Here is a 24,025-nt window from a genome sequence, read left to right on the forward strand (position 1 = left end):
CTCGCCCAATTCTGGAAAATGGGAAACTAACTGAGCAATTAATTGCTCCCCCAATTCCAAAAAACGTTTTTCTGGCTGAGCAATATCAACTCATCTCACATGGAAATCAATGTGCTTTTTCTTATTATTTACAGCCAAAAAGAACCAAATATATAAAAAAGTTAAATAAAATAAATAAAAAAGACTGTGATAAAATGTGCGTTATAATCTTATTCTATTTATTCAGATTGCTCGCCCAATTATTGTAACCTTGGGGGAGCGATTTATTGCTCTGGTGTTATTTTCTTATTGATAGATGTGATACATAATCAAGTTTAATGGAGTTAACAATGTTTATAGTGTCCAGCTTTCCTTAGTTATCTAATCGTCCTTAGTTAATTTTAAATCTCACGCATTTACAAACGTTGTTTGTCCCATAAATGTTTTTTCCTACCCACACACTACTATTTATTATTTCATTTTAGGGATGGAAATAAGAATATTTCGCCCACATGCTTCTCTGTTGAGCAACTCAGTGAACTTGAGTAAGGGCACAGCAGAAAATTATCCCACGTTTGTGTAACTGGCCTCACATTCAACTGCCATTAAATTTGCTGTAACCCACTAATTTACATTTTAGCACTATTTTATTTGTCTGACCTTAAAAAATGTCACAAACTGCAAATGTTAATTTTAACTGTCTTTAAAATTTGTTAGGTACAAATGTTGTCTGAATTGCATTGACACATAAAGACTCTTTTTTTTAGATAACATATAATGGTTTGTGAATGCTAAAAAACTGTTATGAGAAGAAATGGGGTTGTTATTATCAGTTGTGTCAAAGTTTCGTGTAAGTCCTCTGTTCAGTTTTTTTTAAAATTGGATATACTACAGCTTTTTTTATAAAAAAATTTAAGTGACAACAATGTGGGTTGCAATGGAAAACAACAATTAAACGGCTAAATTTTAATGACTTTTCCATTTCTTTCTAAAAAAACACTTTCATCACAGTTCTTTTCCTAGAAATTATTTTTATAATTTTGTGAAACTTAACAGATTTATCGTTCTGAAAATATTTCCTCTTTATCTTACAAATCTTTGGGCATGATTAACTGGTATATACTGATTTTACACTTTTATTAACATTACTTTTATTTAAATGGCTTATTACATCTGCCTATATGCTCATCGCAAGATAGCCAGCTATCTTTGTTGGGTAAAAACGAATCACGTTACACAACCTATCAGTTTGTACCACGGGTTTCTTCATCGTTGGCTCAATGTCAAAAAGGCAAGAACCCCTGAGAATGAGGTTTACCTCAAACACTGGATGCTTTGCAGCCCTCACCTTTACCGTAACATAAATCTCTTTTTTCCTAAGGCTAAATAAAATCGGTTTGTTCTAATTGTGCCTATATATATTACTGGTCATTAAATATTTCTTATGATTTTATACCAAACATTTTGGCTTTATAAATTCACTTTCTGATAATTTTGTGAGGAAGTGTAGATTTCTGCTTTGTGCATTTTAATTGAGGATTTTATATAATTTGACAATATTTAATCGTTAATTTTTTTTAAAAGCAACCCGTCCATAAGTAACTGAATTAGATTTAAGAAATAATTAAGCAGCTTCAGTTCTACACAATTGCAGCAACTCTTTAAATTAAATTAAAACACTAAAATTATATATAATAAATAACTAAAGCTGGCAGAAAAATAAAACTGCAATGACTTCTCACTTAAATCGCCTAATAACACAAAGAGATTGGAAATAGAGATGAAGAGAGTGAAGAAAGAAACATTTTTGATGTTCTTTTTTATTTATCCGTGACTTTTTTTTCATATTTTCCCTGCTCTTATAGAAATAATGAAAATTTATTCAAATAAAATTACACAACCATTAAGTAACTTTAAATCTAGGTATTAGCTGAAAAACAATTAACTTGAAATGTGACCAAACTTCTACGTTGCTTATAAAAAAAATGTGTATTTCAGTTTATTAAATAACTAAAATAAATTAACTATATAAAAGATATGAAAAATCTTTGACACTAAGAGAATATTATTTTAATGATTTGCACGATCCTGTTAGCATTGTGAACACAAAGTTATTATTAAATATTATTTTTTAGTGGCCCTTTTTGTAATGTAAAATATTTGTTTGTCCCACAAGTAATGACAAGAAGTATGCGTATTTTAAAAAAAACAAGAAGCCCAGGGGCTTTAACAATTTCCTCAATGAAGGCAATATAATGTAACACAAGCAAGGAATGTTTTGTGCTAAATTTGACATTTAAAGTGAAGCTTTAGTAGCCTTGCTTTATTTATAACTTATAAAGAGGAGGAATGACACAATAGAAATTTCAATGGCTGTTCCAACATAAACTTTAAAAAACCCGTGCACAAAGCCGTGAATAAAAGTTAAATGTTTCTGCATGATTTGTATTTTTTTTGAGTATAATCAACCCTCCCACAAAGTCCTTTTTAAGATCGCCAATATATTTCATAGTGACGCTAATCCATCTCTGTTTGAGAGCACATTTTGAACAAGTGAAAGGAATAAACATTTTTCTTTACAAAAGATTTTAAGGACTAAGTGTTATAACAATGCGACAGAAAAAGAGATTTAAACCAGAAAGATACCTTGTTAAAAAATAAAATCTAGGTTGTAAAACAAAATTATTTGTTGAAAAATAAAAGTTAGTAGATCATAGGACCATAATTCTGTGTTTTATTGAAAGTTGCAAGAAATGCTGGGTGGGCGGTTAGGATTTGGAAATCAAACAATTTCGCCTTGTATATAGCATGCGAAAATTAAATAAAATTAATTCTTCAACATTACTTTTTCTTTAGCAGGAAAAAATATAATGAACAAAGCATGCTATTGCATACCTTATGATGTAATTATGTTTTAACTATAACTTGTTTTCAATCACAATCTTGAAATTTTTTTTCTCACTTTCGTTCGTAAAAAATGATGAAAATCCCCCTGAAATTTGGCAATTGTTAAAAAAATTGGCAAACACCCTGGAGTGTTATTAAGAAGCCATTGGAGCATGCCCAAATGCGTAATACATACTTTTTGCTTCATATATGCAAAGATTACCCTAAAGAGCTGCATTTTATCTTATTTAAATATTCAACCTTTTAAGTGAATTAGCTTTTGTGATTTATTGAACGACAGGAATACATCTAGTTATCAATGTTCTGAAGGCTGCTTAAGAAGTTCTACCAAGCCTAGAAAGTGTAATGTCTTTTCCAAAGCAGGAACTCAATAAAAAAGTTTGAATTTGAAGGCTGCCTGTACTTGATCTAAACAGGGAATTTGTCCTAATTTAGAAAAAAACGACAACGAAAGAAACTTTGGAGCAAATAGAAGAGGTATGTTATATATATAATCAGATTATTTAACTGTCTTTTTTTCTATTTCTTAAGACTTTTGATCAGCATTGTGTATCCCATTAAACAATTTAGACTACATTTTTTGAAAAAAATACTAGTCTTTTGTGATATATTAAGAATCTTGAACGTTACATTGATTTATATCAGTAGCTTTTATTTTCTTCTTTTTTTCTTCTTTTATTCAATTAAGCCTTAGTGGTTGCACTGAAGGGATTTTTCAACTCCCTTGAAGCTATAGAAAGCTAGGATAAGTGTGATCGTATAAATTGCGCTTGATATGCACAATGTAAAGGTCATGTTGTAAATCATATGTGCTAATTCTGAACTTCTAATCATAGCTTGTTATTTAAAAAAAAACAAGTGGAAAACCTGGAAAGGATGTTTTTTTAGATGTAACAAGGCCAAAATAGTCTTCTTGTTTTTAATGTTTGCTTTTACCTACTTATAAGGGTGAAAAATTTGATGTTATTTTTAAATAAAAGAACCCTGTTTCTCTCAATGAATAAGTGCATGCTGTATAATTGTGTGTATCAATTTTCCATTGCAAACTTGTAGCATTTTTTATTGCAAGGCATTTACTTTATAGGACATAGAACACCTTGAATCAACGCTACGAAAAAACCGACAACGTCAGAAATCTGCTGTGCTGTTTTTGCTCTCCACATCTGTGTTTTTGTACTTGTTGGCTGCAGTTGTGTTTTACATGTGGTATATGCCAACAAAATGGTCTCAACGATTGTTGTATCTGTTACCTTTTGTTGGTTTCCCATTTTTGTAAGTCTTGTTGTGATGCAATTTACAAAGCTTTAGTGAGGGTAGACATTACACAGACAGGTAGACTTGAAAATAGCTAAAAGTGTCAATTGTAAACTGTAAACATGCACTAACATCGTAAGCATCAAGAAAATGTTTTTCTCAATATTTGCTCAAAACTAAATAATTTTTTAAACAATAACACTTCACACGTTATCCTAAAAATTTATGCTTTAGTTGGTTTACTCACTTAAAAAAATGCATTTTGTCAAATCAAGTTTGTTGAATTCGACAAATTCGATTGTGTACCACTCCTTTTTTGATTCAATTTTTTGAATCCAAATTGTTGAATTCTAGATTTCAAAAGTTGGGCATGTTCAACATTTTAGATTTGTTGAAAGAAATGTCAATTAATCTGTATCTCAAATTGTATAAAAAATTACAACCAATCACACCCTTTGAAATAAAATTTATTTTCGATTTCAAAAAATTGAATACAATAATGGATTTTGTATCGCATGCTATACGTTATTCAAGTTTTTTATCTTTTCTTTATCATTCTTTATCTTTATATTTCTTTTAATTTTGAATCACTTTATATATAATTTTATTTCTTACTAGAGTATTTATTCTAAAGAAGACATTACATTTTGTCTATGTAACTGGTATTAGCAAAAGCGGTAAGTATCTTTATCACGCTTTGTTGTTTCTGTTCTGAAAAGTTGTCATTTTGGGACTTCATTGAATAGATAACTTCAATACTGAAGCACTATAAACATGCAGATTTGTAGACAGCACGCCAACAAATGTTCTTAATTTACTTGCTGAGCTAATGATAATATGTTTCCAGTGTTACATAGTGTTTGCACAACTTGTTACTGTGCGTCAGTTTGTGTATATTGAGATTCTGTATTTTTTGTTATAGCAAAACAGCTAGAAGAAAAACGAAAAGAAAAGAAAAAAATTGTAAGAACTTTTTTTAACACCTTGAGTTTCTTGTGAGTGTTATGGTACAGGATTGGTGAAAAGATTAAAAAGGCATGGTTCTAAAATTTTCTATTTTATACTCACTTAAGCATTGATTTGATTATTTTTTGATTATTTTTGCTGGTAATTTCTACTTCATATTTTTGTCATGTTATTATTGCACACATTTCAATACAAAAAGTAAACACACTCACGAAATAAAATAATCTAATTGGTTAACTAATTTTTTGCCAGTCGTTTTCGCACAGAACACAAAAAAAAGTTGAACTAGATTCCACTTTCCCCAGAACAGAACGAAAAAGAAAATTTTGTGGAAAATTTCTTGAAATAGAAAGTAGCTGTAAAACCACGGGAAATATTATTCTTAAAATCAATGTTTATACTCGATGGTTTTACAAAGAAAATTCTTTCACATTTAAATTAGGTGGCGTGAAGCAAGATGTTTCATTAAGAGTTTTCACTGTACAAACTGAGGCTCAACTTTTTTTTTCTTAAGTTCTTAAACTGTTTCTTTTTAGTTGGAAAATGTAATGGAAACTGAAACATACAAAGTAGCTAAAGAATTATTACAAAAGTTTGATCCAACCCGAAAGCTCGTTGAGGTGAGTCAAATGTAACGTCAAAAATCTTACTGCCGTTATACAGATTTTTAATTTTATTTGATAACTTTAGTTCATATTCTTCCTGCTCGTTGAGCATCAAATTTCAAACTTTAAAAGTTCTGATTCCCCTGCAAGATTGAGATATCTCTTTCCAAGCATTTGAAAGTTGCTACTTTCTCGGAATAGATAACCTCTCCTTGTAATGCGTTCTATATACTTTTGCTTTAGATTGATGCAACTACTAAAAATTCTCCGCAAAACTCACCAAGTAATACTCCGGGCCAAGGTTTGTGGAATTGTACTAGAAAGCTGTTATCGCATTTTGTAAATCTTTTCCAGTCTTACAGTTCAAAATAAATAAAAATAATAAATCTCATTGAATGTTTTTTAAAACTAATGGTCATGTTTCTCATTATTTCTATATATGTTTTTTCAATGAGCCTTGCTCCATAAAAGAGCACTGGTTTTTTTTAGTCTAAGGAAGAACCCTTAACTAGACAAGGCGTTGCGTGTCTAATCTTTCACTTATATTATGGTTGTATTTGTATATATAAAAGACTCCTTTGTATCCATCCAGTGTGCTTTCCTAAAAAAAGATGCTCTTAAATATCCTGAAAATGTAGATAAAATATATGTTGACAAATTACTGCAGAGTCAGACTAAGAGTAATTGTTTGATAATGGTAGTGCAATTTCTACTACTTTTCAGAATTAAGAAAAAGAAATTTAGCAGGAAGTCAACCACATCCTGAAATGATCCGGCCAATTCTAAATCGACCGCAAATAACCCCCTCAATGAATAACACACCAAGAATGATTAATGGTTCAGGAATGCGCAGCCAAGCACCAATGCAACTTAGGTTTTCTTCTCCTAACCAATTAGGTATTACCTTAGGTTTAATTATGTTTTTTTGTGGTTTTGTGATTTTTTTTGTGGTTTTGTGGGTTTTTTTTGTTGTTTTGTGGGTTTTTTTGTGGTTTTGTGGGTTTTTTTTGTTGTTTATGTTTTTATGTTTTGTGTTTTGTTGTTATTTTGATTCTTGTGGTGACTTTGTTTTCTTAACTATTCGCAGGTGGCACACCACTCCCAAACGCTCCAATATTACCAAGAGATCGTTCTTTCTTTGATAAGGTATGTTCTAATGGAAGTTATCTCATTTTGTGACGTATCACCTAGCTGGTAAATGGTTGTCACACCTGTTCCATTTCAGGAATGCGACAACTTACTCACCCTTTTTTTATACAATTTGTGGAGTTTCAGGTTTCAGAAGTGAGATATTTTCAACTTTTCAGGTTTGCCAAAAGAAACACCGTCTAATCAGTTTTTTTAAAATTGTATCAAAATAATACAAACCACGAAACTGTGACCAAATAAAATTTGACTTTAACAAGTTGGATCAAAATGATGATACACGATTAAATTTGTGGAACTCGAAATCGATAAAATGGATCGTGTAATGCCCGCTTGAGGCATTAAAAAATATTAGTTCTAACGTTTCAAGACAAACTTTACTTTTCAGGTTGCTGAGTATTTTGTAGGAGATGGACCAAATAGCAGATACGCTTTGATCTGTTCAAATTGCTTTTCTCATAATGGTATGGCATTAATGGAAGAATTTGAATTTACAGGTAATTTTAGTGTACCGTAGTTTGTGTTTTTTGTCTACAAGTGGCCACACCCAAATAACCTAAACATATAATTAATCTTCTATAATTTGGACCAAAAATATTGATTTGATAAAAATTTGATTTCTTTTTCGTTTGAACTAATTAACTTTTTATTATCAAGGTATAAAAAGCTTTATGTGTAGCCTGAGGGCTTAACTAAGCTTAACTATGAACTTCCTTATATTTTGTCAAGTAAATTTTGACCTCAAAACAACCTAAATTCTCCTTTAATCTGTTGCCACCTAACTCAAGAACAGATAGACTCTATATGTTACCAATTTACAAATATGTTAGAAATCCTGTCTGGTTTTACTTCTTATATTTATCACAATCATGTGGAGTTAAGCAAGAAAATATTTTGTTAAGATTTTTTGTGCCTTCCTGCGTTCGTTTCTGTGACAACAACGTGAATAATGGGGCTAACGATATAGCGTTATTCACTCTTTGTTTTTAGGCTTCTTATTACTGTGACACTTTTGAAGTGCAAAAAACTTTCGGCTGTTAACGAAAGTGCCTTTTCTTTAGAAGTATCCGGAAATTTATTGCGCTTTTCGCTTTTATATCTAATCTATCGTGTTGTTAAATGTTTCATTACTTTTTGTGACGCACATCCTTCTTAGTGGTGTGGAAATGAAATACATGCCGATGTTTTGTGGTCTCGTTTTGACGTGTATAGTATTGCGGCAACAAGAAAGTTTTGGCAAGATTGTGTTTTTCTATCAGTTCTCATCGAGTTGTCCTTAAATGTGTTCATCTGAGGTAATTTCCCTGAATTTGTTTAGAATGAGTTATTTTGTGAACCACGAACTTAAATTTTTTTATTTAAAATCGTTTGTGACGATGTTTTCAAAAATTTGTATGATAATAAATGTGGGGAATTGCTTAAGTTGAAAATTTTATCATAACTTTTTGTTAAAATAACTTTAAAAAATGCCATATTTCTGTTCACTGGGCATCATCCAGTTCTTGGTTACGTAAAGCAACTGAATAACTCCATCCCGTTCTTGGTTACGTAAGCAACAGAATAACTTCATTCAGTTCATGGTTACGTAAAGCAACAGAATAACTCGAATCAGTTCTTGGTTACGTAAAGGAACAGAATAACTCCATCTAGGTCTTGGTACCGTAAAGCAACGGAATAACTCTATCAAGTTCTTGGTTACATAAAGCAACAGAATAACTCCATCCTGTTCTTGGTTCCGTAAAGCAACAGAGTAAACTCCATCCAGTTCTTGTTTGCATAAAGCAACAGAGTAAACTCCATCCAGTTCTTGGTTACATAAAGCAACAGAATAACTCCATCCAGTTCTTGATTACGTAAAGCAACATAATAACTCGTATTAGGTACACGTGGGCGTGATTTGTGTGAAATTTGTAGCGTTGTAATGATGATATTGTCAAAAAAGATTGCCATCATTGAACATGACGTTGATATTGTATTTTATCTTAACCACAATTACTAATTATCTGTCTGTAAAACAGTTTGATGGTAATAAGCGCAACTGCGGTCAGTTTCATTTTTGATAAAATGAAGGTGGGTCGGTGTAAACGCTCCTTTCTTCTTTCTCTTGACTATATGTTGACGAGTTACAAAGTCATTATTAAAATGGTACCTTAACAATGTAAACAATTAAAAAAAAAGAAATTTTGTAGCCGGTAGCAAAATATAAATTTCGTAAAACGTCTTTTTTTTTCGTTTTATTTAACAAAATTAATTTATTCATTTTTTTGTGTGAAGTTTTAAAAAGCTTAGTTAATTTTATAAAATGAAAAAGAACGGAAACTTGAAATTTGAAGCATTGGATTAATTTAGCACCGGGGAATTTACTTCAACATTTGAGGTCATTTTGTTTGTTTTGAAATTATGTACCCCCCTTTCTTATCAGTGTCATTGTTGATGTTCTGTAAAAGTTTGCCACTGTACGCTTATGGTTTTAAAAAACCTAACTTCGCTATACGACCTTCTTCTCCGCAGCTATTCGCGTTGAAAAAAGGATAAAGGTTGGATCTTAAATGCACACGTGGCGCCATGTATACAAGAACTAATTTTACTACATCGTTACAATAAACATAATTTAGGTGTATGTGTTTTTCTTTTTAAGTTTTTAATAATAAATAATGAATTTTTGGTTCATTCTCCTTTTTATTGTCCTTTACTTCTCTATACCTTTTCAATCTTCTTTAAATTTCTCACGAAGTTACGTTGCAGCAATTTTCGGGCACTTTGGACACGTTTGTGTGCAATTGTATCCTCGTTGCAAACTATCGCTGACAATCGGTCTGCAGTTCAACCAACACGTTCGACAGCATGCTTCGCGTTCTGCCATATATAATTCATTTTCTGTTCCTCGATGACATGTACCGTAGTAGCCGCAATAATCAATAAGGTCTGTTTCTTTGTCTCCCCCATCGTCTTGCTCTTTATCTTCTTGCTCTTCATCGTCCTGCTCTTTATCGTCTTGCTCTCCATCGTCTGAAAGTTCTAATATTACATTGCATATCTAAAGAAATCACATCGAATTAGTCGCTTGCGCGAAGCTTTCACGTTCATTTTATATCACTCTCACATTAATTTTCTCTTACTCTCCTGTAACTCTCCACCACTCTCACGTTCCTTCCCCACTCTTATCTTTAATTTCACCCACCACATGTTGTCCTACAGCCTTCAACCTGTCTACATCTAATCTCAGCTGATTAAGACTTATTCTCCAAAGGCTATTTGCAGTAGTGTTTTTCAAAAACGGAAATAATGTTCCTTCTCGATTTGTAAATCAGTTTTTTTTTACGTTGTTCGCTTCACACAGTAACACTATCTCACTACATACTATATTTTTTAAAATTCATAATAACCTACCCCGTTTGACAGGAGAATAAACAGAAACGCTTCGAGCAACTGTAATCTCATGTTGATTTTCGACTTTCGGGTAACGCACTGATTTTCTGACTACATAGCGCTCCCTTATATGTATTTTATTTGGTAAAACTTCCGAATTTAACGACGTGATTAAGAACAATAACATGACAATTGTTGTACAAAGAAATCAATCAAACTGTATTTATCATTAAAATGATATTGCAAAATAGATTAAAAGACATTTTGGCTCCTTCTTATTTCCTGACGACATATAATTGGTGAGCAAGAATCTTTATATGGAAATGCGTCCAGCGCTGGACGTTTTTTTAGTCAGTGCTGTTGGGACAGACTCTTTTAAAATAAAGGTCATATTTTTGCAGCAGAAATAATTTCTTGGTATTTAGGTTAACTGCAGATGAAATATTTTTGCATTCTTGGATTTTTTTGAAATAAGGATTAATATTTATTGAAATTATGGATATTAGTCTGACATGTTGTTGGAAACGCCACAACCCCTCTTTGATTTTTCTTTATGATCATTACAAATTATCTGTACGATACTGGATGTCGTTAAGACCTAAGCGGGAAATGATATCGCACAATTACATTCCTGGATTTATAATGGTTAATGTAGCCACATTTTCGTCCATTACATTTATATTTTAGCTACTCTGAAGTTTTTTATTCATTATCTGATTCTTAATCATTTGTTTATCATTTTCTAAATCAGTCATTGCAAATAATGAAGTGATAAAATGCGCAGAATTTCCTTGTTCTTCTTTTTGTTGTTGTTGTTCGTCCGATTCATCTCGTTAATAAATGCCTCCCTTTGACAAGTATTATTGTTACTCATACTAAAACTGACAGACAAAGCTGTTTCATGTCTCTATATTTAGTACTTCTGTGAAATAACAAAGTCACGACGCCGTTTTTAATTCCTTATTTATTCTAAGATGTTGTTCTGTAGTATAATCGGGTTTGAAGGTGTATTATTTAAGTTGGCATTACGATGTTTTATAATCATTTTTTTCTTTCTTTCATGTTTTACCTTATTTATCTCAGTGGCTGTTAATTTTCGCGCTTTTTGCGGCTTTTGCTGTAATTCGCAAAATTAAGTACCCGTGAAAGTTTCTTCAAGACACCATGAATTTTCGTGACAAAGTAATCTCATTAGCACGAAAATAAAAATGAAAGCCTATCAACAAAATCCTTAGCAAAAAAAAAAAAAAAATTCTGTAACTGTTCTAGTAAGAAAATGCTTTTTGTTTTCAACAATGTCTTGTACAGCTTACGTCATTCGTGGAGGTTTATACCTGTAAATACTCTCTAAAATAATACAATATAATAAAATAAAATAATATCCGCAGAAATTTTTACCCGCCAAATTAAACAACCACGAATATAGCAAGATAGGACAAATAGACATCCTACATTTTATACAATCCACTTTGCATGATAAAGTGATCATTTTTAACCATTTTGACTGTACAACTCATTGATTAAACTGGAGGTCTTACTCCACTAATAGCGTGCAAAGAAAAAAAATAATAATAATAATACCAAATTTAACTACTATCATAATTCCCTAAATTCACGGAAATCCTAACAGTTTCACTTGTAAATATTTTTTTAGTTCAAGTTTTTGATAGTAAAATGTTGTTTTGTTATGAAAATGTTCGTTTTTATCCAGCCATAACATCTACGGCGGACCAGAGTGGCGACGATGCAATGTACTTCTGTGAACCTCCTGTTACTTATTATTTCATCACGCCAATCTCTGCAGTGTAACGCACCACAAAGTAATGTCGTCATTTTTCAAATTGGCATTATATTTTAATCACTTCCCTTCTGTCTTTAAAAGAACAGAAAGCATTGATTTTTCCAATTTAAATACATTGCAATAGGTTAAACAACTCCCGTTATTGTCAGATTGCTTGTTAAATATATTATAACGCTTTGCACTTGATACTACCTTTTGCATTTTTTCTTTTTTGTGTGTGTCCTTTCGTAAAAGCTTAAAATCACACCTGCGAAAATTGGATACTGTTAGTAGCACTTCAAAGTTTAAAATCTAAAAAATAATCGATAAAAGGTCCGTTTGAAATAAACTGCCTCCTATACGAGGTATCCGTGGAAAAATGAATGAATAATGAGTGAATATAAATGAATAGATGAACGAATGAATGAATGAATAAATGAATATTCTTTGAAGTGGATTAAACGGAATTAGCTTATCGTTGGAGTTTGAGTAGGTTGTTACTTTTTATTTTGGCGAGCATTTAATTTGGCGATGGACCAAATTGATTTTTTTGGTAAGCACTAAATTTGGCGATTTCAGACGAAAATCGCCAAATTTAGTGCTCGCCAAAATTAGTACAAATAAGGTAAATGCGCGGTTACAAAAATGAAATTTTTAATGAACGTTTATTAAAAATTCCAAATTTCTACAAGTAAAACATTTTTCCATTTTATTTTTTTTAGCTTTCAAATGTTGTTACTGCGGTCAGTTCAATCCTGCAAGAAAGAAAAGACCGAACGCACCGAAGCTAGAACAAAATACACGTGATGAGGTCAAGTCAGACTCAGCGGGGAAGCCGTTAAACGAATCAAAGGACATCGAGGATAAAAATGATAGACAAAACAGTGGTAAGATCTTGTGTTTGGGTTAATCAAAATTTAATTTTTGACTGATTGAAAGATTGAAAAATATTTTTAATATTTTCTTTTTTCGTAGTTTCATATCCTTTTAATTGTTGTTATATTATTTGCTTCCAATATTAGAGAGCAGTCAGGGACCATAAATTATCCTGGGTGGATCGATATTTCGCAAATTCGTGAAATTCGTAAAATTTTGACATTTTTCGTGCGGGTTTGCGAAAATTAATCCTCGCAAAAGAAAGGGGTAAATGGCGAAATAAAACATCGTCTGCATGAATTGATTAAATAGGGTACGAATGGGGGAGGTATCATAGGACGAGTCTTTACTTCGACTATTCTCTTTAAAGCGTCATCAATTACACTCACTTTACACTTTTTGCTACTAATATATGTATCACTAGCCGTTTTTTTTCTCATTCGCAAATAAATTTTCGCGAAAATTATTAGCTTAAAGTAAGCATCAAAACAAAATATGATTATTCAGCAATAATTACTTGACATCTAACATTAGGTAGGTGTTTTTTTTTGAGAATTGAGTTCGAAAAACAGCCATGACGAAATTTCGCAAATAAGATGCCAATTCGGGAGAGCGCGAAAATTTCTGACATTAGAGTGCCTAAAATGTCGAAAACAATAGCTTCCGTGTCGCCTTAATTCTTTAAAAAAGTTTGGGTAAGTTTGTTGTTTAATATTTTGACAAAAATTTTGTACCAAACAAAAAAAATTTAACGAACAACCATTTTTACTGACTTTTAATTTTTGGTCGATTTTGAAAATTTTTATTTTACTTTTTTACAACGTTAAGAGCCAACAGGTTTCTAAAAATGCATAAAAAAAGGTATTAACACGAAAATCAGAGAAGAAAAAATGAAGTTTTGGATAGAAATGCTTTTTGGTACTTACATAAAAGTTTAAGCTGTATACTTTTTTCTTTACATTCAATCACGAAAACAATCCACATTGTGTTGACGAAACTACAGGAGCAGGAAATCGTTTAAATTCATAGCGATGATTACTAATGATTAATTTCATTAATTCAAATATTTTAAAAGAAATGATGTCTAATTTAGTTTTCCTATGTTTTGACTCAAGTATGACGAGTGTTTCTTAATTTTGCTAATCATGATGATAGCAATGTAATATCGATCGTCATTACACATGGGTGACGTGTTTTTGGTCACAGGCGATAGCGAAGTGTCTATGAATTAAGGTCCGTCTGTCCGTTCGGGTTTTTCTTTGAGTCCTTTCATTATTAGTTTTCTCCAATTTTTGCAAAATTAACTTGTCAATTAATGCTAAAAATGCATTGTTTATTTGAAACATGACAAATACCCTATCAAAATATCAAAAGACAATGTCAGAATAACCAATTATTCGGAATCCCTATAACAATAGTCATATTCGGTTTAAAATACTAGCCGAATCGCTACTTATGATGCATTAAATTGCTTGCTAGATATATCCAGCATGTAAAAATCGGAGAGCCGGAATATGTAGTATGGCAAAACGTGGGCTAAGGACTAGTCTATTGTACCTTTTCATAATGTTTTAGATGATGATAGCGAAACTTTGACCGAAGATTCTCAAAACGTGCATCAGGCAGTAGCAAAACAAATAGAGGAGACAGCAGATAAAGAGAATGGTGCTGAAGAAAATAAAGCTGATGGCGAATCTGTTTATAGTGAAAGCAAGAGTTGATGACCAAGCTAAAATGCGTGTTTATAGAAGATTGACGCAATTTGAAAACAAGTGGTTGGACAAAAGCTACTGGAATATTTAATACAGAAATTTTGATATATTTTAACTATAAGTCCGTTTCCTGAATGTTGAATCAATTTTGAAGAATAGTATAGTGTTGTTTCGTGAAGTATTTACAGAATCCTTTGTCTCGTCATTAAAACACAACGTTCCAATGACCTTTTCCTTACTTTTCTTATTGTTTTGTTTTTAAGTTAAAAACGTAATTTTGTTATTGTGTTATTTATTGCGAAAGAAATTTTTATTTGTTTTTCTGTATATGCGTAATTATGCGAAATCTTTTGAGTTATGTTATAGTTTTTGCCCTCAATATTCAATGCCCGTAAAAGGAAAAAAATGCATTCGAAAAAAGGGTCAAGCTGTACATCATTATTATCCAAAGCATGGAACATACATTGTTTTGTTTTATAAAATTATACACAAAATTTTGGATGAGGCAAAATGTTGCTTCATTGTTTCACAAGCTAAAATAACTGTTCCTTATTTGTTGCTTGTTGTCTATCTGTTTGCGAAACTAATTTTGTTTTCTGCACCGGTTGTTACATACGCAAGAACCAGCAAGCACAACCAATGAAGTCCGAAAATCTGAAATGTCATTGAAATTTCAAAATTTAGTGTAGTGACACTGAATTTTCCGCATATGCCATCAACAAATAGTATCAAAAATGCTCTAAATATGTGTACATCCCTTCGATTTCTAAAAGAAGAAATTAAAGTGTATTTGAATTAGAAAGACTCTAGAACGGGTTGGCGGTAATTACAAAAAACTTTTCCTGAAGCAAAGGTCGCAAATATTTCCAATCCTCAATGAGGAATCCAGAGTCGCCAATAATTTCAGCCCTCACTATCCTAAGAAAGACGGAGAGGATCATTGAAATTACAGTGCCGTTCTCTGTAGAGGGGTACTTCACATATTTTCGACCCTCTGAGTTCAGGGGAAAAATCGCCCACGGATTAGAAGTAAAACAGATTGTTTCTAACCCTTCTAACGCGTCATACAGCTTCACCTCACTTTTTTGTCTCGTTTTTTGATGGTGCTCCTTTGTTCAAACGGTTAGTCGCTTTTTTATGGAGAGTACTGCCTGTACATTTGCGGAATTTCCCCTTTGACGCTTCGAGATTATTTATCTCTAGTTGTTTAGTTATCTTTCACTTTCCCCCGTTTGAAGTTGGCAAAAACTATGCAATGAACCAGACTATACATTTAAATAAATAAGGCGGCAAACATTTAGTGGCATGTGGCAAAGAGATATACCTACTTCTTTTTGTTGCTTTGTTTTGCCTCTGAGTTTTATTGATTTCCAAAAGTAATTTAGCAAACTCCGCCTCAGTACTTATAAAACGCAAGCTCGTCTATTGACCTACGACCGAAAACGATTATTTTGCAACAGCCCGTTTCGTGCCCAGGAATGAGTGATCAAGGAAATCGTTAAATATGGCGACAAGAAAAACAAACAGGAAACTTAAGAAATTAAAGTATTATTATTTCCACTTCTAGTAACTTTAAGATCTTCAAATTTTTAGGATAGTCATAACTGAAAACTCTCCAAATCCTATTTGATTCCATTCCATAAACTATAACATCACTACTATGTCAGTATCACCCGCTACTTTATCACCCGCCACTATATTACCTACCACCGTGGGTGTTTCTTAAAAAGTAGCCTCACACAACAAGTCACTCAACAATTATTCAGTTCCAAAATTTATACAAACTTCATGTGCACAAAATTTAAATAGTAGCTCCACACCTCGCCTCCACTTTTTGTATAAGTCCACTTACGATACGGCTAGAAAAACTATTTTAGAAAACAAACCCGCTCCGTCAACAGACTGTGGTAGCTAAAACAGCCACTTAGCTGTTTTTATTTCATAGAATAAGTTCATAAATTGAACTTAACTAACTAAATAAGTAAACTAACTCAACATCCCGGATAAAAACTTCGATATCACTCAGTTTTAGCTGAAACAGTTCAGCCATTTCTTAAGATTATTACCAACAACATAGAAACCGAATGTTTATGTTTGCTGGTTGTTTTCACTTCAGCTAGGTTATCACTACAGTAGCTACCTATAACATTACTGGTCAATTAGACTTATATGAAAACAAAAATAATCTAGCTAGATAGCTATACAGCTAGTATACGGCAACAAGATTGTTAGCATACATTCAAGCAAATTCAAGAATTTTTACATGCTTAGGGTTACATACAACCAGATTGATTCGGGATAACATCGATCTGGAAATTTGTCCTGATTATTGAAATAATCAAAACGTTGAGAGGCTTTCACTGACCTTGACAATTTCAACTAAAAATACAAACTAAGAACATGCAAAGTTTGTATTTCATTGTTTTGGGGGCATCGCACCAAAGCAGTAAAAACAAGGTCAGTGAAAACTCTTGTTCCGAACAAACGAATCCGTCGCCTGTATGTCATATAACGTCAATCTGTTCCATTGTTTTTAAGTATGAAATATATCGATTGTCTTTATATTACACATGCTCGAATTTTCAAAAAAGCTTGGAAATTAAGTTTTTCTAGCATGAAAAGACGGGAAATTCTGTCTGACTTAGCTATACGATATAAGGAAACTTTGAGCTTATAAATATTTTCCCAACCAACTTGTAACCGTCATTTCTTTAATTTAACGAATCCGCTAGTTAACACGAATGGCCTTTCGAAGCGACCCTCATATCGCTACTTTTCGTTTTTTTTCTAATTTAGTGCGACAAATGTCGAATTTTCGTCTAATAATGGCGCGAAATAGTTAGATCCGAAAAAAATCGTGTTTTTTTCCGCTTAAATTTTCTCTAATATATTATAAGGCGTGAATAGATTATCTATGTCACATGTAAACCAATCGCAATACAGATTTTATCAGCTTGTACTATAAGTTCTTTCGAAAAAAACGTTATGCTACAGAAAAACGAAATATGCGATATATAAAGGACGGCAACCCCGTGAAAATTTCCACGGGCTACCAGCTGGTCTCTATAATAATAGCCGTATTCTGTCTATCTCTGTGCAAAAAATTCAATTAGCGAGACACAAGAAATTCGATATATAAAGGACGGGCGATCCCGTGGATTTTCCGCGGGTTAACTACTGGTATATATTGTAATACCCATATACATCTGTCACGCAAAATGGTAGCTTAGCTGCGCATTGCTGCTTTCCTTTAACAACGCCTGAGCAAGTGTGGAACAACCATAGTATTTGTTTTTTTTATAACCTTTTTTATCGTCTTACCAACCTTTTTATACATCTTTTTAAAGTCACGTTCCTTTTTACCACGACCTTCGCCACTGCAAAAAATTAACGTTTACTGAAACTTATTCTGCAAATTAAAATAATATATATTGACTATTTGTTTTTTGCTTTGACGGGGTAACAACCGGTTGTAAACTGTGCTAAAAGTGTATTAAGCATAAACTGTGTGCAACGCGGTTTACCTGTACTAAGAGCTCAATACAGTGTTTACAACGGGTTGCTTCCTGTGTTTCTGTTTACCCGAAGTTGCGTTAAAGTTTTTTTCGGAAAAGGGTATTATACCTATATTGATGTACAACATTGTTTATTCCTACAAAGTGCTCAGCCTGAAGTAAAATTCATGGTTATTATTACATTATTTCAGCTTAAGTTTAAAAATACATTGCTACCGAAACACTAAAATGTTCTGTTTGCCTTACAAGATCCACGGCATACTGCATACTTGTACTAAAACGCTCCACTCGAATATGTGACAATTTGCGGTTCTTATTAGGCGCTGCATTGGGCGTTCAACGCCAGGCCGCACTGCTGCTTGTGGCTTAACTCGGCCTTTCGACGGCGGGTCTCCCAGCTAGTTTAAATACATCACCACAACTTTCATAAAACGAAAGTCCTAATTACTACTTGTTTTTCTTTCGTAACCTCCATAGACCCATTGTTGCTCTAATCTCATCCCAAATCTCATATTGAGGCTGTTCTTCTTCCTGGAGGTGGTGCTATAAAAAAAAGCAGTCATGAATTTTTAAAAATAAAATTTACGATAATTCACACTACCCCACACAAAACAATTCTCAAGTAAATTAATGATTTCATTAAACGAAAGCTTGAGAGATAAGTTGCCAACAATGTAATCTTTTTAAAAAGATTTCGTTTGCAACCCGCAATATTCAAAAATCGTCTAACCAAACTATTAGTGAAAAGATAACACATCCTTTTAAAGTAAAACGTAAAAATAAATATTTTTTGAAAGTACATTTAAATAAGTTAAACACCACAGTCTCACACCCTCGTCCCCAGGATTTTTTGACTTTTTGATATGAAAGATGACGTCGAAAAATACCCTGGTATGGTTAACCGGATTTTGAAATATGACTGGCTTTCACATTTTTGTATAATTATGATGATTTTTTCCTTAGTCAGCACTTTTTCATGCTAATAACTTTATAAAGCCAGCAAAATTTATGAAAAACGTTTTTAGTATTACTCTGTTAGGATTATTAAAATATACCTGACTCAGTCCTGGTGCTGCGTTGTACATTAAGAAAGAATAGTAGACTGCTAAAATAATAAAAGAACAACCCTGTTTTTTAGAAAATGTTTGTAAACTAGCTAGCTATAGCTAAGCTAGCTAAAAGAAGGTTGTTAATACGCTAAGGAACTACTGCAGACGTGCTGATAACAGCTATTTTTAGGTATTTTAGCTTGGTATTTTGTTTATATTTAGCTAGCTATTAGCTACTAGCTAGCTCAACTTTTTCAACGTTTGCAAATTACGATAGGATTAGAGACTTTATTCCTCCGTAGAATGCCATTCTCGGATCCCGGTTAACATGCTTGAAATTTTCTGATCATTTTTAACAAAAATGATCAACATATTTTAATTCAGCACCAAAATTTAAGGAAACATGCAAATTTTCAAGTTTATACACTAAGTACAACTGCCTCTCCAAACTTTTGATGTTTTATGAAGAAATGACCACACAAATTAACTGCAGTTAGATATTATGGTCAAACTCTTATAAAATATACAAAATTTAAATTACAATAAATCCTGTTCTAATATTCTTTTGGTATTCTAAATTTCCTATGTATAATTTTTGCTGATAAATCCAAATATGCCACTTATTTTTCTCAAAAGTTCCTTGTTTTCTTTTTCAAAATTGGATAATGTTAATCCGGATCCAAAAATAGCAACAAATTTGTTTGAAATCAGATGCACGAGAATTAATCCTACAAATATGTATATTTCTGGGGAGCCTATTTTCAAAAATTTATCAATTATTTACTTAAATTAATGAATTTATTCAAGAAAAAGAAGAAGGGGGAATCTTAGCGTCTCTGAGAAATCTATGAATTTCAATAATACCCTAACCGTATTCATGCAGAGGTAGGTAAAATCAACTTGCAGCTTAAAAAGACACTGATTTCAAAAGTTCTCCTAAATTCTCCTCAAAAAATTTTGATTTTTTATATATGCTAGTTTTTATATTGTTTATTTTAAATCACACTTTTGTAAGAAAATATTGAGATGCCACTCTGTGTGCCTTCATTTTTACAAGTGCAAGTTTTTCGCCTCAAATCTCCTCAAGTTTGTTAATAAACGATCCTCAAAAGTGACAAAAATCTCCTCAAGAAAGTCCTCAAATCTTCTCAAATTTTGTTTTGAAAAAAAAAAGAGTGGGAACCCTGACCAATCAGGCATGGCACATATTTTTATTTAGACCCTATCTGACAATTTCAATCATGAGAATTGGTCATGTTTTTTGCACATTTATCTTTGTCAAAATTGATATACTGTCAAACATCGTTTATCGGTGTGCCTGAAAACTACCAAATTCAGAGACTCAGGAATTAAGATAATAGTGGAAATATTTTTTGACTCAAAATTATCAAACCAACATAAAAACAAGCTATAGCAAGATTTAAGTCTTTATTTCAATTTTATTTTTTGCAAACGGTATGGTTTCCAACAAGAAGTAATTTATAGCTCACTTTAATGGGCAGGTGCCCATTAAAGTGAGCTATAACAGCTATTTTCCACTTTAAGAAAATTTTTCATGGTATGAAATGAACAGGAATCTTCCATTTCATAGTTTTGTACATTTTTACACAGAAAGTAATCACACTTTTCGCAATCCTCACAAAATGAAATAACCTGATTGGCTAAACAATTCTGTACCTGTCTTTTTCGCACACAACGCAAAGAACAAGTTAAATTCGATTCTACTTTGCTCAGAACATAATAGACAAGAACATTTTTTGTTCATGTAAAAATTGCATGCTCAGAAATTTTCCTATCAGTACTTATACTCATACTAGTATTCAGATTAAGGAGGTATTTTAAACAAGAGTAGAACTTTTTATCTCGCAAAAAATAAGTTCTCGTAAAAATTTAAAAATATTTCAAAAATTAATTCGCCAAAATATCCCTTAATGGTGCTGCTGTTTTACATAACAGAATGCCAGAATGTCTAAAGCAAGCTTTTGTGATATCTGTGGCTGTCTACATACATTCTTCTCTTTATACCTTTGTTTTTTTTTTCATGGTTCAAAACGCCACAATTAAATAAAAACCTTTTTCATAAATTTGATTTGAAATCTAACAATGAACTATCTAAGTTTGTTTTCAGGAAGTACCTAGCTAGCTAAACTATATTAAAATATTATGTAACCTGCTAATAAAACAGCACATCTTTTTTTTCTTAAATTGAAAGACGCTTATTGCAGTTACCAAGTTAATTTTTCTTGTATATTTTAGACAATAACTTTCTGTTGCTGGTTGCTGGGACATAAAATTCTACCCGCTAAAGTTCAGCCATTGTTAGTCGCATAAATTAACGCATGACGCGTTCCCATAATCTGGCCATTTATTGGCCAAAAATCACTTAACAATACCAGGGTATTTTTCGTCGTCTTTTTCCATATCAAAAAGACAAAAAACCCTGGGGACGAGGGTGCAGGATTCATAAAACGAAAATCTTGATTACTATATTTAACTATAATAATCTTCAACTCTTCTTTTGGCTGTATAAAAAAATAATATTTTGTTCTTTACTTCCTTTTTTTTCTTGTTTTACTTCTACTACATCATTAGTAAAACATTGTATTTTGAACTTATGATGGAAACAAAAAATCTCATATAGAGGCTGTTCTGTTCTCCTTTGTGGACGTGGTGCTACAAAAAAGTAGTTATCAACTGAAAAGTAAAATTTACGATTATTTACACTGGCTTACACAAAACAATTCTCAACTATAACAATGATTGAATTAAACGAAAGCTTGCTAGATATTAGTTGGGAACACTGTAAACTTTAAAAGAAATTGCTTTTTTATACTAAACATTGCAATTGCAGGTATGGCAAAAAATACTAATTTATTCAATATATATAAATACCTCTTTTAAATATGGATAATAATTTCCCCATCTTCGTACAAATTTTACTAGTCAAAATATATGTGCAGTTCAAATTGTTTCAACTGACTTTTTGATTAAATACTGACATTGAGAGCAACAGCAGCAGCGGATTTATATTCTTCATCTCTTTTGGGAATTTCCCTTTCTTTTTTTATTACGAGACGTAAAATCTTACGAAGAGCTATGGGAATTATTTTGTTCAACTCAATCTAACTTTCTAAACGTAAGGTTATAAAAAGTTATAGGGAATAATTTTTGACTCAATCTTAATGTCCCTGCGTCATAAAATAATTACCATTTATTCCTCGTTTATACTACTGAATTATCTTCCTCACAAAGACACGTAAACACGTGTTTACAGACAGTAAAACACGTCACGCCATGACTCATTATTTACTCTTGAAAGCATTTCTGCATTAAAAATAATATTTTTATATGTTGTGTAGAATAAAAAGTTGTTTACCAAAACCTTTGGAAATTAATTTATTTTGTTTTTTCATTCTCAAGTTATTTAAGATTTAAATGTTTAAAATCCGGGAACTTATGATGTCATAAGTAAATTTTAAAAAATGCTGACTTTACATTACCACCTGTAGTTAACAGATGAGATCATTTTTAAAGAGGCTACGACGTGGCTGTTGGTTTTCGACTCTAGTGACTTACACGAAAGTCGAGCTAGTGGAAGTAGAACAGTTTATGATCAGTTAAAAAAACAACAACTTAAATCAACTCAAATATTATATATAACTGAAAAGTTCCCTATATATATTGGATATCAATGAATTATTGATATGAGTACTTACCTTGCTTTTAACTCAAACTTTCTAATAAAATAAACTTTAAACCTTTCGAACAACCAAGCTAGCCATATCCTTTGAAACTTCGCATAAAAGCATATAAGTTTATGATGCATAAAGCCAGTCTGAGCAACAACAATGAACAAAATCTATTGATTAAATCAAACGTTTTAATTACCTTCTGAAAGCTAGTAATATAGAATTTTTTAAAAATTACAGCTCTCTGTGTTGTCTTTGTTCCCCGCAAAACAAACTTTCGATTAACTGATATTAAATATATTTTACAGACCTTAGCCTAATTTACCGCAAAAAGAATACTGAAGAAAATTTTTCCTTTTTTAGAAAATTCGTCATAAAAAATTACTCATAAACAGGTTGTCTAGACGTCTAGGTAGTTCTGAAGTGTGTATAATTTCTTGCACCTTGACCTTTTGAGTGGTCCGTTTATTACACGTTTATTCTTTAAAATTGCGGAGATTGAGCTTATTCAATCATTTCGTAGCCTTTTTTACACGCCATTGTTCAGAAATTGCGTGGATTTAGCTTATTGAATCGTTTCGTAGTCAAGATATCGTCAAGAGCATAAGTTCACAGTGCTTAAAAGTTTTAATATTATGTAAGTTTGCAAGGTCCTTCAAGTATCAACTTATGCTTACCACCTTATTACGTCACCCAACAATGATGACGTCATAAGGTAAGATGGAAATCTTTAAAGCTCCATATTTAAAAATAACACGATATTCTCAAAATATTTCAAAACATTGACAAACTACTTTTTATTCTCTATAACATAAAATACTATTTTTAAAGGAATCCCTTTGAACATTAAAACATAGTTGATAGACAGAACCCTAACTTAGAAATTGGCAACCTTTAAGGGGTCGCAGTGACAGTATTTGTCACAAGTTTATCTGGAAATTTTTAGAGTAGTGTAAACAAATCACTTTGATTTTAGGAACTTCGTTTTAATCAGTCAAGGTTAATCGTAGCTTTTTATAAATTTTTATAGTCGCTAGTTTAAAAAACGTGCTCTTACAGAATCTATTTGTCATATGTTAAATTAGAAGTTTGTTAAAAGTATTATTTATACTTCGACATCTGACAAGGAGAAAGTCAAACCACTTTTTATGTTGTTTATTCTCTCAGATAATAGCATT

The 24,025-nt window shown here is 31.9% G+C and overlaps 1 protein-coding gene and 1 long non-coding RNA gene across 2 annotated transcripts; one reads left to right on the forward strand and one right to left on the reverse strand.

Annotated features, from left to right (window-relative positions):
- Positions 1-711: 711 nt before the first annotated feature.
- LOC130621148 (endoplasmic reticulum junction formation protein lunapark-A-like) lies at positions 712-14,873 on the forward strand. Its single transcript, XM_057436461.1, has 12 exons — positions 712-829; positions 3,322-3,363; positions 3,971-4,158; positions 4,759-4,817; positions 5,063-5,103; positions 5,643-5,726; positions 5,955-6,012; positions 6,435-6,608; positions 6,799-6,857; positions 7,246-7,354; positions 12,729-12,893; positions 14,458-14,873. Exons 1-12 carry the CDS (start codon positions 794-796, stop codon positions 14,601-14,603), a joined length of 1,161 nt encoding a protein of 386 aa, XP_057292444.1. The 5' UTR covers positions 712-793; the 3' UTR covers positions 14,604-14,873.
- Positions 14,874-18,273: 3,400 nt separating this feature from the next.
- On the reverse strand, positions 18,274-22,868 carry LOC130621149 (uncharacterized). Its single transcript, XR_008980803.1, has 2 exons — positions 22,051-22,868; positions 18,274-18,652 (listed from the first exon to the last, which is right to left on the reverse strand). It is a non-coding gene; the product is annotated as an uncharacterized LOC130621149 (long non-coding RNA).
- Between the last annotated feature and the right edge of the window lie 1,157 nt (positions 22,869-24,025).

Source organism: Hydractinia symbiolongicarpus, chromosome 12, assembly GCF_029227915.1.
Source record: "Hydractinia symbiolongicarpus strain clone_291-10 chromosome 12, HSymV2.1, whole genome shotgun sequence".
NCBI classification, from domain to species: Eukaryota; Metazoa; Cnidaria; class Hydrozoa; order Anthoathecata; family Hydractiniidae; genus Hydractinia; species Hydractinia symbiolongicarpus.